The sequence below is a fragment of the Polistes canadensis genome, unplaced genomic scaffold (genome assembly GCF_001313835.1).
Source record: "Polistes canadensis isolate GaletaPanama2010 unplaced genomic scaffold, ASM131383v1 scaffold_40, whole genome shotgun sequence".
In the NCBI taxonomy this organism is placed as follows: Eukaryota; Metazoa; Arthropoda; class Insecta; order Hymenoptera; family Vespidae; genus Polistes; species Polistes canadensis.
Genome location: NW_014569587.1, coordinates 579,033 through 594,846, shown reverse-complemented (window position 1 = coordinate 594,846; position 15,814 = coordinate 579,033). Strand labels below are relative to the sequence as shown.

Here is a 15,814-nt window from a genome sequence, read left to right as displayed (position 1 = left end):
TAAAAGTATAAAAAAAATAATTTAAATAAAAATCATAATGAAATGTATATTAGATTGCAAAGTAATATGATTGAAAAACGTTGATCATATAAAACAGGTGTTTAACATCAACTCATTATAATCTCAACCCTAATAACTAAACGTTCAAGTAAATATGATTATATTTTTTATCTACGACAATCTACGATAGAGATTTAATTTTATTTAAAAAATATTTCTTATGATTTGAAAGCGTCATGGTAAGGAAGGTATATAGATATTAATTTATTTTATTATTTATTACATAATCAAAACCGGTAGAGACGTTATTTACCGTTTGAAATTAGATATATCTCTCGTGAAGTTTTAGATACTAAATTCAATCTGTTTTGAATTGATGTCGATATTAGATTATCGATACAGATCGATATCATTTAATAATATATTAAACGAAAAACTTTTAAATACATTAATATATAGTTATAAAAAATAGAGTTAAAAATAATTTATACATTTATTTAATAACCCCCTGAGGAAAATGTTCTTTACGATTTAGTTGTTAATGTGTTTAGTCAATGACATTTCATTTTCTATTGCTTGGTAGTAATGTTCACTTTTTGCTATGATTTTATCTCTTGAATCGTTCATTAGTACGGGAAATCGAAGTTAACTATACTTACATACGTATTCACATATTTTTATACTTACATACTTACTTATTTACTTACTTACATACATATATAGTACATTTGAACTCGTTAGCGACGTTTAGAAAATGATCTTGACATTCCGTTTCTAATTTCATTTCGTATACCATTGTTTAATACGATATTTTATTTGTCCTTTCTTTGAAATTATTTATCTCGAATGAAAAGTAAAAGATGGTGAAAAAAAAAAAAAAAATAAAGAAACAAAAGTAATGAAAAGAGTTACTCGACACTAATTACAAAGATAATTAACGAGAAATATACAATTAAAGTTTATTAATCGAATACTTCGTGCATTTAATAATAACAAACCTGTGATCTTCTAGGAAAGTTTTAGTGAACTATGAATTTGACAAAAAAAAAAACAAGAAAAATATTAACTCAATTTTTGTAAATTAATTCGTATTACATTGAAAAGAAAATTGATATGTAAAATCTTAATGAAATACAAAAAAATAATGAACTTGTAAACAGTGAAGAAAATATGATATAAAATTTAGTAAATTATTATTACAAACATTTTTAATATTTAAAATATTTGCTAAAAATAAAAAAAACACAATCTCAAAATTACCTACTCGTATTGAATATTGTCATTTATTAAATATTTTCTTTCTAATAGAACAGAACTTAAAATATATGTTTAATATAATTATCTAATAATGTATGTATGTGTGTAAGTTATTTAAACAATATACTTTTTGTTCTCTTACTATAAATATATAAGAATTAAATGTTTTTATTGTGGTGTATTTTTTAAAATATTTTATTTGGAATTTAACTCATTGCTAAAACAGTTTATGAGTCATACATTAATATATATATATATATATATAGTTTTGTGTAGAAAAGATTTAACGACGAGATAAACAATTGAAATAGGAACATTCGACCATAACGAGAATGAAAGCGGTCAGCAGAATGGCCAGCAACGGTCAAAGGTTGGAAAGTAGGGCTTCGTATTATCATGGCATTAACACACTTCTACGAAGTCGCAGGTGCAAATACTTACTATACCCAAATACCTTTGAAGGACCTCACCTGTTTACAGATATATATCTTTGACAGTATGAGTAATATTCAAATTATCAGTATCTCATATCTAAAACAACTAACAAAACATATTATTTTTAATGAAATAACGTGTCGTATTATATGATACATTATTCATTTTAATTCATGTTTTTCTTTCTTTCCTATATATATATATATTAACAATAGGAGATATAATATAGATAATAATTAATAAATAGATATTTTTGTCAACGAGAATATAGAGAAAGGAAAAAATGAAAATAAATTGTATTCCCATCGATATAAACAGACAGATAAATATTTATTTTCAATATAATGACTTTTCTAATTTATGATTTAAATGCAAATATACATATATTAATAATATTGCTATACATTAATTATGTCGCATTTAGTATGCTAATGAACTTTCACACACTAGTGAGAGAATATAAATTAATGCAAAAATTCTTTCTAATTAAAAGTTCTTTTTCTTTCTTTCTTTCTTTTTTTCTTTTGCCTTGCATTTTATAATAATATAATACATGCATCGAAAGAGAAATAATAAATAGAGAAAGGGAAAAAAAAAAAAAAAAGAAATATAATCATTGAAAAAGGGGTGCGGCTTTGTGGTCATTGATAGCATGCATCGTACCGTTACAACGTCACGCTGAAAGGATCGAATAAACGAAATTAGATGATCGAGAAACCCATGTGTTCAGATTATTATTTAGATTCATTCAGTTCGTCATAGGATCGTGTTCGAAGATATTCCGTTTGGTTAAACTATACGTCATTTATTATACATAATATATGTACATTATATATCATTACTTGAAAAAATTGCTCGAAAGATTGCTACAAGGTGTGAAAGTTTTTTCACGTTTCAAATCACGTTCTCTACCAATAGGGGTGACTAAACTTTTGATTATTTTCTTTTCGTTAAATTGTTTTTTCTTTTCTTATAATATATTTGCATGTATTTACATACGCTTGTCTCTTTTTATATATATATATATATATACGTTTCTAAAATATGGGGATTAATAAATAGGTTTAATTAAAATTAGTTATTTGTGATTTATATGAATATAATTATCACATAGAAATAGTAATGTTTGATTATTATTTATTATTTCAAAATTGCATTTAATTTATAATGAAAATTATAATATATTCTCGTAAATTTCAAAATGTTGAAAATATTTGAATACCTAGACGTACGGTTTATAAATATTTTTCACTCTTATATCTCTTTTTTATTATTATAATAAATATTAAAATTAAAATTGTTAATTATCTGTATGCTAATTTAAAAAGAAAATATCGCGAATAATTACGCATAAAGAAGTATTCAAATTGTCATCGTGATCATTGTCAACACGTTTATCGTAATATATTTAACCATTAATTTTGTATTATTTACATAAAAGACATTAATAAAAATTAGAATTCATTTATAACGATCATAATAATACAAATTTATCATTTATACGTAATATATTATAATAACATATATCACAAATTTATTATTTGATTATAATTATTATTATTTACAAAGAAATGAACACCAAAAGGAAAAACCTGTTTCAATTTATTATTTAAAATCTTATCATAATAGTAAAAAATATCATAGAAATAATATTAACGAATGGTCTAATGTTTTTTATCGTGCGAGAAAGAGATAGAAAGGGAAAAAAAAAGGAAAGGAAGAAAGAAAGAAAGAAAGAAAGAAAGACATTACTTTGCAGTTGGATCTTTAAGCCGATTTCACGTTGGGTTTCTTCGCTCTAATACCTCCATGAACACGTGATCGATATTCGTTGAACACCTTAGAAGAAGGGATGAGGGAGGAGGGGGGGAGGCAAGGGGGAGGTAAAGGTTTATCGATCCGTGAAGTTAGATTTTTGTCATTATTTTGATTTATTTCTTTGTTTAAATTATAAGGTTGAGAATTCTCTCGAGCATTTCAACTATGTTAAAATCGATCGAAGATTCAACGATTTATATTTTTACATAGTCTTGCTTGCAATCGAATAGATAAAGTGAGGAGGGGAGGGGAGGAGGAGGGGGAGTGGTATTGGTAGTATAAGATCAAGATCAATCGTTTCGCATGAGAACTTTTCTCGATAATGGTAAATATTATAGATTTGATATGCGAGTGTTTTTATTTTATTTTATTTTTTTTTGGTTTATTTTTCAATTGAAAAGAAATATGAATGTTTTTGATATTTGTTCGTTTTTTTTCTTTATTTTTTTTTTTTKTTAAAGTTAGAAAACCTAACGGAGTCGACGAACCTTGACGTCTCATAGATCATCGATCCTATGTACGTTTAGTTGGTATAACGTGTTCTTATGGTAATAACATAGGAAAATACTTTCTTAAATGTTGAACTACTTTTTAATAGACTCTTTGTATTAGAATGAAAGAATTATTTTCTTTTTCTTTTTCTTTTATTTTGTATTTATATCTTTTCTAGTGTTGAAAGAAAGAAAGAAAAATTGTGCATATGTAAAAAGATTCTGTCTTTAAAATTAATTCTATATACACGCGTTGTGTACCTAATCTTTAACGCTTTCTCGAACGCTTAAAATAGTAAAACGATTTAAATGCCTTCGACTCTATGCAAAATTTATTCGTCATAGTTTTCTCTAACGTCAAGGATCAAGTAAGATTAACTTTACGCGATTGAATTCGTTGGTTGGAAAATGCGATGAACGTGAAACCTCTAGCATCATTTTCTATATCGTTACGATAAATTCAATGGAAGAAAGGGGTAATATACGTATTAGATTTAAAATGCTTATCAATATGGCTTCTTAGAATTTATTATAATATAATAAATAATCATATATCTTTTAAAATGATAAATTATATTCGTTTGTTTTAATTTTAACGAAATTTGACGTATTATGTTTTCATGATAATATTGACTTTGAAATTAATTTTCTATAAAATAATAGGTTGTCGATTATGATTTTGCACATAGCATTGTTATTTTAGATTTTGTTTAAAAATTAAACAAATAGAGAACAAAATAAATGAACAATTACAAGTAGAATATATATATATATATATATCACTGTATAAAACATGCTTACATATAATAAATATAAATAATCTTTCAATACGTTAAATTTTGAATTTAAAATCAATTTCATTTCATTATCATCGATCATTGATTGGTATAATTCGTTTAGGATAATTTAACGTGTGTTTGTTATCAAAGAAAAATAGAAACGAACAAGTTCATTGTCACCTTTACGCAAATATAAGATTGAATTTAATATTTTGGTGTTACATTATAATTTGAAAATTGTAAATGAGATATAGCACGAATGTTAGATTTAATTTTGATCTATAAATGTCTCGTCCAATTCCGTATAACGAAAATGTCGTGCGAAACCACGATTGGCTTCGAGACTCTTGTATGGTTTCGTACAATGGCGTAGAATATATTTGTGGTTAATGAAATACTAAAAATAAATATATCTATATATATATATATATATATATAGGCTAAATATATAAATAGATTTAATCTAAAAACGAATATTATCATTAGAAGTGTTTATATAAGAGAGAAATGATTATTATATTCATTCGGAAAAATGATATGACAAAAATATATTATTTATATTATACAATATATTAATATATAGATATATCGATTAACAGATAAATAATTCTATTATCATTATAATATGAATTTAATTTAACGAAGAAAGAAATATATATATAATAACAATATGATGATTTCTATGTGATTCTTGTAGAAATTGATGTGATTTAAATTTTAACGTGTCATTTAAATTAAAACATACGTAAAACTATGATTCATTCAAAAACGAATTATAAAGAAATAAATGAAATATCAAAATTAATTTTGATAAAGAAAATAGAAAAGAAAATTGTAAAATAAGTAGAAAAAGTAGATGTAGAACAAGAGGTGGATCGACACGTGACACCATCCATCCTCTTTTCGCAAGACCTATTTCTGAGGGCCACGTAGAAGTGCGCCGGTCTTATAAAATCTAATCTCATTAAGGGACTAACAGGTATCTATCTGGTTAGAGAACGAAAGACTTTCCCCAGTCGTATTTTGTGTTCAGCAAAACTAACACAGTGTGTTTTAACACTATATTCTATTTTATTTCATTGATATATTCAAATTGTCTTGTTTTGTTTTGTTTCATTTTCTTTTTTTCCTTTTCGCCTCTTCTTCTCACTCTTCTCGTTTTCCCCCTTTATTTCTCTCCCTTATTTTTTTTTTTTTTGTTTTTTACTTTTTTTGTGAATACGTCAAACCCTCGTTGTAAAAATGGGCGACATAATCGGTTGGTATAAAAAAAAAAAAGAACATAATATTTTTTATAATTGTTGAAATAATATTCAACAATTGTAATTAATGTAATGTATTATTATTTTCGAATTTTAATCATTCGAACGCGAGGGACCTAAGATGAATTTCTTATTCGTCTTTCATCGAGAGTTATTTTTCAAAATGACACACTAACGAAAAATATGTTAATAACGAAAATAGATAAGATCTTTATACGGTAACGAATTAACTTCGAAGGTTGAAAGCTGTCACGGTGTATAATTAGGTCAACTGTTCCGATGATTTTGTTTTATTTTTATTTAGTTTTTTTTTTTTTTGATAATATATTACTACGTCGAGAATATATAAAAGAGTATATGAAATTATATTTCTTTCTTTTTTTCTTTTTATCGAACATTATATTACGTTCTCTTAACTCTGATGAAATATTCGATGACAAATATTTAACGAAAAGTATAAATATGAAAAAAATTATTAACAGCAAAAATTCGCATGATCGGGGGTTGGGTTTATTCGAACGAGAGAAGAACACCTTGTTTATTAAATGTTATTATTATTATATCACAGAATATAAAATTAAGATAGAAAATACATTGATCAAATCATAGAATAAAAATGATCAAAAATTATTATAAATCTTTATTTGTCTTTCTTTTTGTATTTAACTTTTGCCTTTATTTCTATTCCTATTTTTATCTGTAATTACATAGAGATGACCGGAGGTGGGACCAATATGGCGTATCATGGTCTAAGTCAACACGTAAACTTCGATATAATACCGGATCCGGGAGATCGTTTTGTTTTGGAGGAACTTATAGGTGAAGGTACTTACGGGGAAGTATATTCAGCATACGACAAGGAAACTGACAATAAAGTAGCAATAAAGATACTTGAAAATGTAGCCGACAATATAGAAGAAATCGAGGAAGAATATCTCGTATTACGTGATTTAAGTTTGCATCCTAATATACCAATATTTCATGGATTATTTTTGAAAAGAGCAAAACCAGCCCAAGAGGAGGATCAATTATGGTTCGTAATGGAGGTTGGTAATACATTTTGTTTCATTTATAATTTATTCTATCATCTTAATTAATTAGTAACGAAAGTTAAAAAATGCGTTTTAAAAACGAATCGGCAGCGTCTTATCTCGCATAAATATATTTTCTTTTTTTTTTTTTTTTCTGTTCCAACTACGTTCGCTATTATCGTGCACATTTAAAACAGATGAATAATAATAAAAAAGTAATTAGAGTTTAGGATAAATTTTCTTTTTTTGTCTCTATTGTAGAATAAAATCAGAGTTTACTTTCGAAGAAACGCATAAGACTATGTAGTTAAATATAATCAACGTTGGTTGAATATTCTCGACACGATAATAATAAATTTTCTTTTATATACAAAGTATATAATTTAATCTGTAATAATTATATGCATAGGAGGGGGAAGAAATGTATGTGTGATTTACGTTAAAAGGCAAACCGCGTGAAAAGTTAATGAATCTTGTTCCAGTTATGCACAGGAGGCTCGGTGACCGATCTCGTACAGGGTCTAAAAAAACGTGCTGTACGTCTAACGGATAGACAGATAGCATATTTACTTCGTGAAACCGTCGAAGCTTTGATTTATCTTCATGGTAATCATTGCATGCATAGGGATGTCAAAGGTCATAATATTTTGTTAACGGAAGAGGCCCGAGTTAAGCTCGTAGATTTTGGGGTTTCCTCGCATTTAGCTGAGACCTTAGCAAGGAAAAACACTTCTGTTGGAACACCTTATTGGATGGCACCCGAGGTATATATATTTATTTATTATTATATTATCGAAAGAATTTTTGTTTCTGGTATTTATAATTCCAATTTATTTAGATGATAATATAGTTAATTAAAATGAAAACTAACGGATAAAGAATTTTCTTATTTAATCAGGTGATTGCTTGCGAACAACAATTGGATTCCTCGTATGATTCGCGATGTGATGTTTGGTCGGTTGGAATAACGGCGATCGAATTGGCCGAGGGTGATCCACCACTATCGGAACTTCATCCAATGAGAGCTCTCTTTCAAATACCTAGAAATCCGCCGCCATCTTTGAAAAATCCTGATATACATAATCCAGAACTTTTAGATTTCATTGCTGAATGTCTGGTTAAGGATCTCGAACATCGACCATTTGCTAGCGAACTTAAGGAACATCCTTTGTTGACCAATATCGAAAATCAATTGGATGAAATAAGGGAAGAACTTTCTGCCGAAATTCGTAGACAAAGGACCGATGGTAGAGTTCAAAGGCAACCCGAAGTTACAACGAAACATGGTAAATTAAAGACAGATCGTAAAGCAAGGCCAGAAAAAATGTATATGGATGATTTGGCGGCACTGGATATGTTATCCGAAGATGCCATTGTTGAACAATTACAACACCGTTACGAACAGGGACAGATTTACACTTACATCGGTGATATTCTTGTTGCCGTTAATCCCTTTACCAATTTGGGTCTCTATACTGGAATCGTAAGTTTTTTTTTTTTTTAGGTTTAATCATTTTTAATATTAATTATTTGTGAAATCTTGATGTTACTTTCTTGTTTATATATATGTATATATTTTTTTTTTCTCATTGTTCAGGAACAAAGAAGATATAAGGGTCAAGCTAGGTCAGATAATCCACCTCACATTTTTGCCGTTGCCGATGCAGCTTATCAAGCGCTCCTTCATCAACGTCAAAATCAAGCAATCGTGATAAGCGGCGAATCGGGAGCTGGCAAAACAGAGAGTGCCAATTTGTTGTTAAAACAATTGGTTTATCTCAGTAAAGCACCTAATCGTAATTTGGAGGAAAGAATTTTACAGATAAATCCGATTATGGAAGCTTTTGGGAACGCAACTACTGGTATCAATGCTAATTCATCTAGATTTGGAAAATATTTGGATCTTACTATGACTAAAGGTGGCAAGGTCACTGGTGCAAGAATCTCAGTTTATCTTTTGGAACAATCGCGAGTGGTTGCTCAAGCCGAGTAAGTTAATTTTCATTATTATAATATTATTATTATTTCATTTCAATAGTAATGCGTTAAAAATTCAATTTATTGGCGTTACGTTTTCAGAGGGGAACGAAATTTCCATGTATTTTATTACATGTACGACGGTTTAGCGGCCGACGATCGTTTAGGAGAATTTTATTTGGATCACAGTTTACGTGAACATCATCGATATCTCATGGACCGCAGTCATCACTCTCAAAATAACGTTGATAAGTTTCAACAATTGAAAGTTGGCTTCAAGGTATTAGGTTTTCGTGATAGCGAAGTGGATACGGTTTATGGTGTATTGGCAGCTATACTTCATTTAGGGGATATCGAATTTGCTGAAGTTCCCAGTGAAGATAATACGGATAACAAGAGTAGAGTTATCGATACTGCTCCTTTGGATAGAGGTAAACTTTCTATATTATCCTTCCCTATTGGGAATCGTATATTTATGATAATAATACTATTGCAAATAATATATATAATTTATGTTAACCGATTTATCTATAGTTTCGAAATTGCTGGGTGTCGAACCGAATGATTTATTAGAGGCATTAACATCAAACTCAGTCATGACGAGAGGTGAAACGATAACAAGAAACAATACAGTAACCGAAGCCTGTGCAGCACGAGATGCCATGGCTAAAGGACTTTACGGTAGACTATTTGATTGGATGGTCAATCAAATAAATTGCCTGTTGTGTTTCAATCGTTCACCCAATTACGAACCATTGGCTATTGGTTTATTGGATATATTTGGTTTCGAGAATTTCCCACGTAATTCGTTCGAACAACTTTGCATAAATATAGCCAACGAACAGATACAATATTATTTCAATCAGCATATATTCACTTGGGAACAACAGGAATATATGGCAGAAGGTATACCGGTTGATCTAGTTGAGTTTTCAGATAACCGACCGGTTTTAGATATGTTATTGAGCAAACCAATGGGTTTGTTGGCACTCCTGGACGAAGAAAGTCGTTTCCCACGGGCAACAAATAGATCATTGATAGGTAACAATACTGATATATATATATATAAAATAATCCTTTTTTTTTTTAAATTATTTTAATATTTAACTTAAATCAGTGTTTATTATTTTATCGTTTAATATTAACAGAAAAATTTCACAACAACATCAAATCTAAATTCTACGTGAGACCAAAATCCGACGCAGTTTGTTTCGCGGTTCATCATTTCGCTGGACGTGTAGTTTACCAAGCCGAAGGATTCCTCGAGAAAAATAGAAACTTCCTGCCTCCTGAAGTAATCCAACTGGTACGACAATCTCAGTTCGATATGGTCCGCTTCCTGTTCCAGTGTCCGATCACCAAGACCGGTAACCTCTACTCGGCCGTCCATGAAACAGACTCGAGAAAGTTGTCGCAATTTAACCAAAATACAAAAGTAAGAGCGAAAATTTCATGAATTATCTCTTTTCATACGATAAAATTAATTCTTTTCTCATAGTTATACATTTTTTTATTTATTTTCGGACAAACATTTTCTCTATTTTCACGTTGATCTTATTTATTATTTTAACATTATTCTATTAATTGTTTCAGGAACGTTACTCGAGTCGTGGTTTAGCATCACAATCTAGAGCTCAGCAAACAGTAGCAACTTATTTCCGTTATTCGTTGATGGATTTGCTACAAAAAATGGTCTCGGGTTCTCCCCAATTTGTCAGATGTATCAAACCAAATGATTCGAAAAGTCCCCGTTTCTTTGACAAGGAAAAGGTTGTTAAACAATTGAGATATACTGGGGTTTTGGAGACCATTCGTATTAGACAAAGTGGTTTCTCCCATAGAATACCTTTCAACGAATTTTTGAAAAGGTAACTCTTGATTGTTTTTTATTTTTATTAAAATTCTAATATATACAATAAATTGATCATTTTGTTTTGTTTTGTATATAAATTTAGATACTGTTTCCTTGCGTTTGGTTACGACGAACGAGTTGTAGCCAATCGTGACAATTGTAGATTATTGTTGATACGTTTAAAGATGGATGGTTGGGCTTTGGGCAAGACAAAAGTATTTTTAAAATATTATCACGTTGAATTTTTATCTAAAATGTATGAAGAACAATTGAAGAAGATCATTATGGTTCAAGCTTGCGTACGTAGATGGTTAGCAAAAATTCGATTCAACAAACAAAAATGGCAGTTTGCTATTTCTGTTGTAACACTTCAACGACATATCAGAGGTTGGCTAACACGTAAACACGTTGAAAAGGAAATGTTAAAGAAACGTGAAGAAGAAGAGGAGGCTACCATCTTGGAAAGGGCTCAAAGTTAGTAACTAATAATTAATTGTTCTTGTTTTGTTACACGTAATTAAATTCATGTCGCACAATTAACACTCTATCGTTTGACATAATTCTGCTAAATATCAGTAAAAGTTCTGAATTAAATAATTGCAATACTGTTATCGTTGAAACGGATGATTATTATAATTTTGTGTGCAAAACAAAACAATGTTTTATATTTGGAAATATTAGTTTTTGCATTTTAATATAATTATCTTCAATAAATATACTTTTTCATGTTAAAAATTTTTTATAAATAATAATGTTTGTTCCATTGTTTAATATTAAAAAAGCAAAAAATGTACAATCCTTAATTTAAATGATTTTCCATGATGGTGCAATGGGGTTGCGACGATTCATTTTTATAGAGATTATCAATTAAACATGATCATTTGTTTCAGATGATAAAACTTTGGTATTGCGTAGAGAATCAAGAGCAGAAATGGTTAGGAATGATGATGAAAATGAAATTTTTCATTCGGAAAACTCGAAGGAGAACGACGCTGCTGTTATTATACAAAGTCGTAAGAAATGTTGTTAATTATTATCAATTGAGAATAATTAAATAAATTTATAACGAATGAATGAAAATAAATTGTATGTTATATTAAATAATTCAATTTGTGATTATAATCATTTTATATTACAGATTTCAGAGGTTATTCTGTTCGCAAACGTTTTGGTGTCGAATCAGAAGAACGTTTCAAGAAAATTTTAAATAATTGCGAGAATCAAGAGGACGCGATTAAAGCATTAATCGATGAAGGTGTTAAAGAAGAGGATGTTGCATTTATCGTACAAAGATGGTACAAGAAAGAGGAAAAAGTACATATAACACCACCTATGAAAGATCCGATTCATCCTAAATTGAGACAAGCTGATCTCATTCAATTTTCTCAAAACGTATGTTTTCAAAAATCGTACATAATATATATTGAAATAAATATAGAAATGAACAGAGGAAAAAAGTTTTATATAAACATGTTTCCTATATTTGACTTCCATTTAAAATTATTGAAACATTTGTGTTCTAATATAATTTATTACAATTTATCTTCACAAAAGGTGTTATATAGAAATTGTACTGTTCATTATATATATTGTATATTAATATTTTAATTTTTATTTATTATTAAAATAATATATATATTTTTAATATAAAATTATATATACGTATAAATATAAAATGCACGAGTTAATTAAAAATAATAATAATGTAAAACAGGTACACATGAAGAATCAAGAAATACATAAGAATCTTCGACGTAACAAACCGAGTGTCCGATTAAATGACATCGAAGAACCACCAACGGATTACGTACGTCCTGAAGGATTTAACATGGTCCAACCAATTTTGCAATATCGAAGTGGTATACAACCGGAAAACGAAGAGACCGTTAAATATTATCGTGAATTGAAAGAAGAAATGAGCAGGTAAATAATATAACGATTGTTTTCTTTTTTTTTTCTAAGTAACGATAGAGATAAGATGATATAAATATTTCTTTAATTACGACTGGAATCGGAAATTCGATCGTTCAATTTTTTAAATGCTTTTGGCACTCGCATCGGAAGTGGTTCGGACTTCGAAGAAGACGAAGTTGGCTGGGACTCACCGTTGATACAGCTAGAAAATGACCTTCATCCTTCAGCGAGGTACCTAACCCCCTCCCCCTACTCGTATTTTGTCCTAATTTTTCTCACCTATCATCGATAAACAAGTGTCCCTCTCCCCCCCCCCCTCCCACCTTTTTCCTTTTAAATTCATATTTATATGTACATTAATGTGCTCGTTATTTAGGCTTATTTGAAGACTTGCATGAAATGCAAATGTATAGAAAAAAAATTTTTGCATACAAATTATATATATTAGGAGTAATTTTCTAATCAGATACACAAATATATTTCATATTGGTAAATATTTTGATAGATATTTATGAAAATTGATTTAATAACACATTTATTAAAATAAATATCCGAAAAATTGAATGATAAATATTACATTATTTATTTATTTCGAATTAAATTGAGAAATTATAAATGATAACACATCAAATGCAAAATATCACTCCTGATATACATAATATATACATCCCATAATTCATTTTAAAATAAATTATATTCCTCGCGTTGAGTTACAAAATTTCAAACAATTTTATATACCATTATGAGAAACTTTTACGGCTATTTCTTTTCCTTTTACTTTATTTCATTTCCCTTGCAAATTTTTACACGGAAACAATGTTAAAGCTTTTTAAACGGGCTGTTGTGCGCGATAGGTCTTTTTTTTTTTTTTTATGTTCTCTAAAAGAATCTTTCAAAATATAGAGCCATTAAAGTTAATAACCGTAGAAATATATAACCTGGGTATATCGTTTCAAAGAATCGTTTGGATCCTGGCCAAATTTTGTACGAACAGTTGTGCATCTCATTAATAATATTTATGTGTGCATTCATTTTTTACGCTTGCTCGATCGAGCGTGAATTCAATCCACGTTTGGTAGTTTATATTTTTTCTTTTCTTTTTTCGTGAAATAATTTTAACAAGAAATATCGTATTCGTTTCTTGCCAAATATATTCTATATAAGTATTTCTATTAAATATGTTTGTATATATATAATTTTTTTATTGATCAATTTAAGAAGATAGTGTCCTTGGTTTTTGCCAAAAATTCCACGTAGTAAAAAAATATATATAGGGTGCCTGGACAATCGTTTAGCCAAGAAAAAAAAACAAAATCAAATAATATCGTAAAGTAATATGTAAAATAAATCAAAAGTATAGGCTTATAGTATCTTTATTTAAATTATTAGCAAAAAAGAAAACACATGTATACTTGTTTGATGAACCTACTTGCGGAACACTTTGTATATATTCCAAATACATATTTGCATAGATGTGTACAGTAGATATAATAGATATTTCTATTAAATATATATAGATGTGTGTACAGTATGTATGTATAAAATTTGTGTAGTTTTGATTTGAATCGAATATTTGGATGCTTTTCAGAATAAAATCCATATTTTGTGTCATTTAAATGAGTAGTCTTCTTGCATACAATACATGTGTAGGATTAAATTTGGCACAGGCTTCAATTACAAAAGGATAATTTAATGAATTGTCTTTCTTTGGCAAATAGGAGTCGAACGGGTCAGATTCTGGAAGTGAGTGCCGAGAGGATGGAACGTTTGGCAGCTCAAGGCGACTTTGTGGTAGCACCGGAACAACATCTTTCCGAAATTTGGCACAAAGCTTTGAGGAATCCGGCCGAGTCAGAAAAAAACGACGATTCTGCAAAATCCATCAGGTATTATTTATATTTATAAAGTATATCTTTTCCAGATTCGATTTTATGTTAAGATAATAATGTGTTTCAATTTTTCTACTTATATTTTTTAATCGATTAATTTTGTTTTGTTTTGGTGTGTACGTTTAAATAAATAATTATTTTGTTGTTGTTGACCGAAATGTCTTCTGAACTCTCGTTAGATCTCTCGAAATCTAATTATCGTTTAATTTGATTCAACTAATAATATCCGTTTTATATCTTTTATTCATTATCAGAGGTATCATGGCAAACTTCCAGGTAAAATAAAAATAAATTAAAACATCAGTAGAGATCATCGTTTGTCGTTCATTTAGAATGATATATTACACATTATCATCACATTTTCTGTTTATAATGATTTGAATATTTATATATATACATATAAATATATATGTGTCGTTTAATATGTGTAGTAGATAAACTAAATCAATAGAACAAGTATCTTATCATTCGTTTATGTAAATTCAACGATCGAAATAATACACGTTAGGTAAAACCTTAAACATTATTCATGCTTTCAGTACAAGGACTAATGAATTGCATGGGAACAACGTGCGGATTAGAACGTGCAATCCGTACGGTAGACCGCTTGCAGTCGACTCTTCGCGTTTCAACGATTCAAATGGCGTACAAACACGAGTAGCTAACGATAAATACGGGGATGGAAATCGAAGACAGAATTTCATAAATGGATATTGCAATGGGTTGTTGCAGCACTGGCAACGTTTCGGTAACAATGGAAAAATCGATCAGAGAAAAGGTTTGAATGCTTTGAAGATTACCAACGGTTTGAAGAATAACATCAACGATAGACAAATATTGTATCGTGTCAGTGAAACGAAACAAAATGGATTTATTGGGATGAAAAATAATCGTGAGAAGGAGGGAATTAATATTAATAATAATAATAATATTAATAATAATAATAATAATAAAAATCATAAAAATATGAATAATATAAATAATAACAACAACAACAATAATAATAATCAGGCGAAAAATAATGGTGGTCTGGATCGTTGTTTCGTGGTTAATCAAAATGCTATGAACGGAAAGATTTTATTACGTAAGGATTTGTGGAAAAATGGTTT

The 15,814-nt window shown here is 28.7% G+C and overlaps 1 protein-coding gene across 1 annotated transcript; it reads left to right on the top strand.

Annotated features, from left to right (window-relative positions):
- Positions 1–5,801: 5,801 nt before the first annotated feature.
- Positions 5,802–15,337, top strand: LOC106784781 (myosin-IIIb-like). The gene is made up of 17 exons (XM_014744649.1): positions 5,802–6,038; positions 6,754–7,088; positions 7,556–7,837; positions 7,972–8,556; positions 8,671–9,062; positions 9,153–9,481; positions 9,585–10,091; positions 10,199–10,485; positions 10,644–10,918; positions 11,006–11,376; positions 11,793–11,915; positions 12,041–12,294; positions 12,617–12,825; positions 12,967–13,047; positions 14,535–14,702; positions 14,960–14,981; positions 15,245–15,337. The coding sequence occupies exons 1-17, from the start codon at positions 6,023–6,025 to the stop codon at positions 15,254–15,256; spliced, it is 4,248 nt and encodes a 1,415-aa protein (XP_014600135.1). The 5' UTR covers positions 5,802–6,022; the 3' UTR covers positions 15,257–15,337.
- The last annotated feature ends 477 nt before the right edge of the window (positions 15,338–15,814 follow it).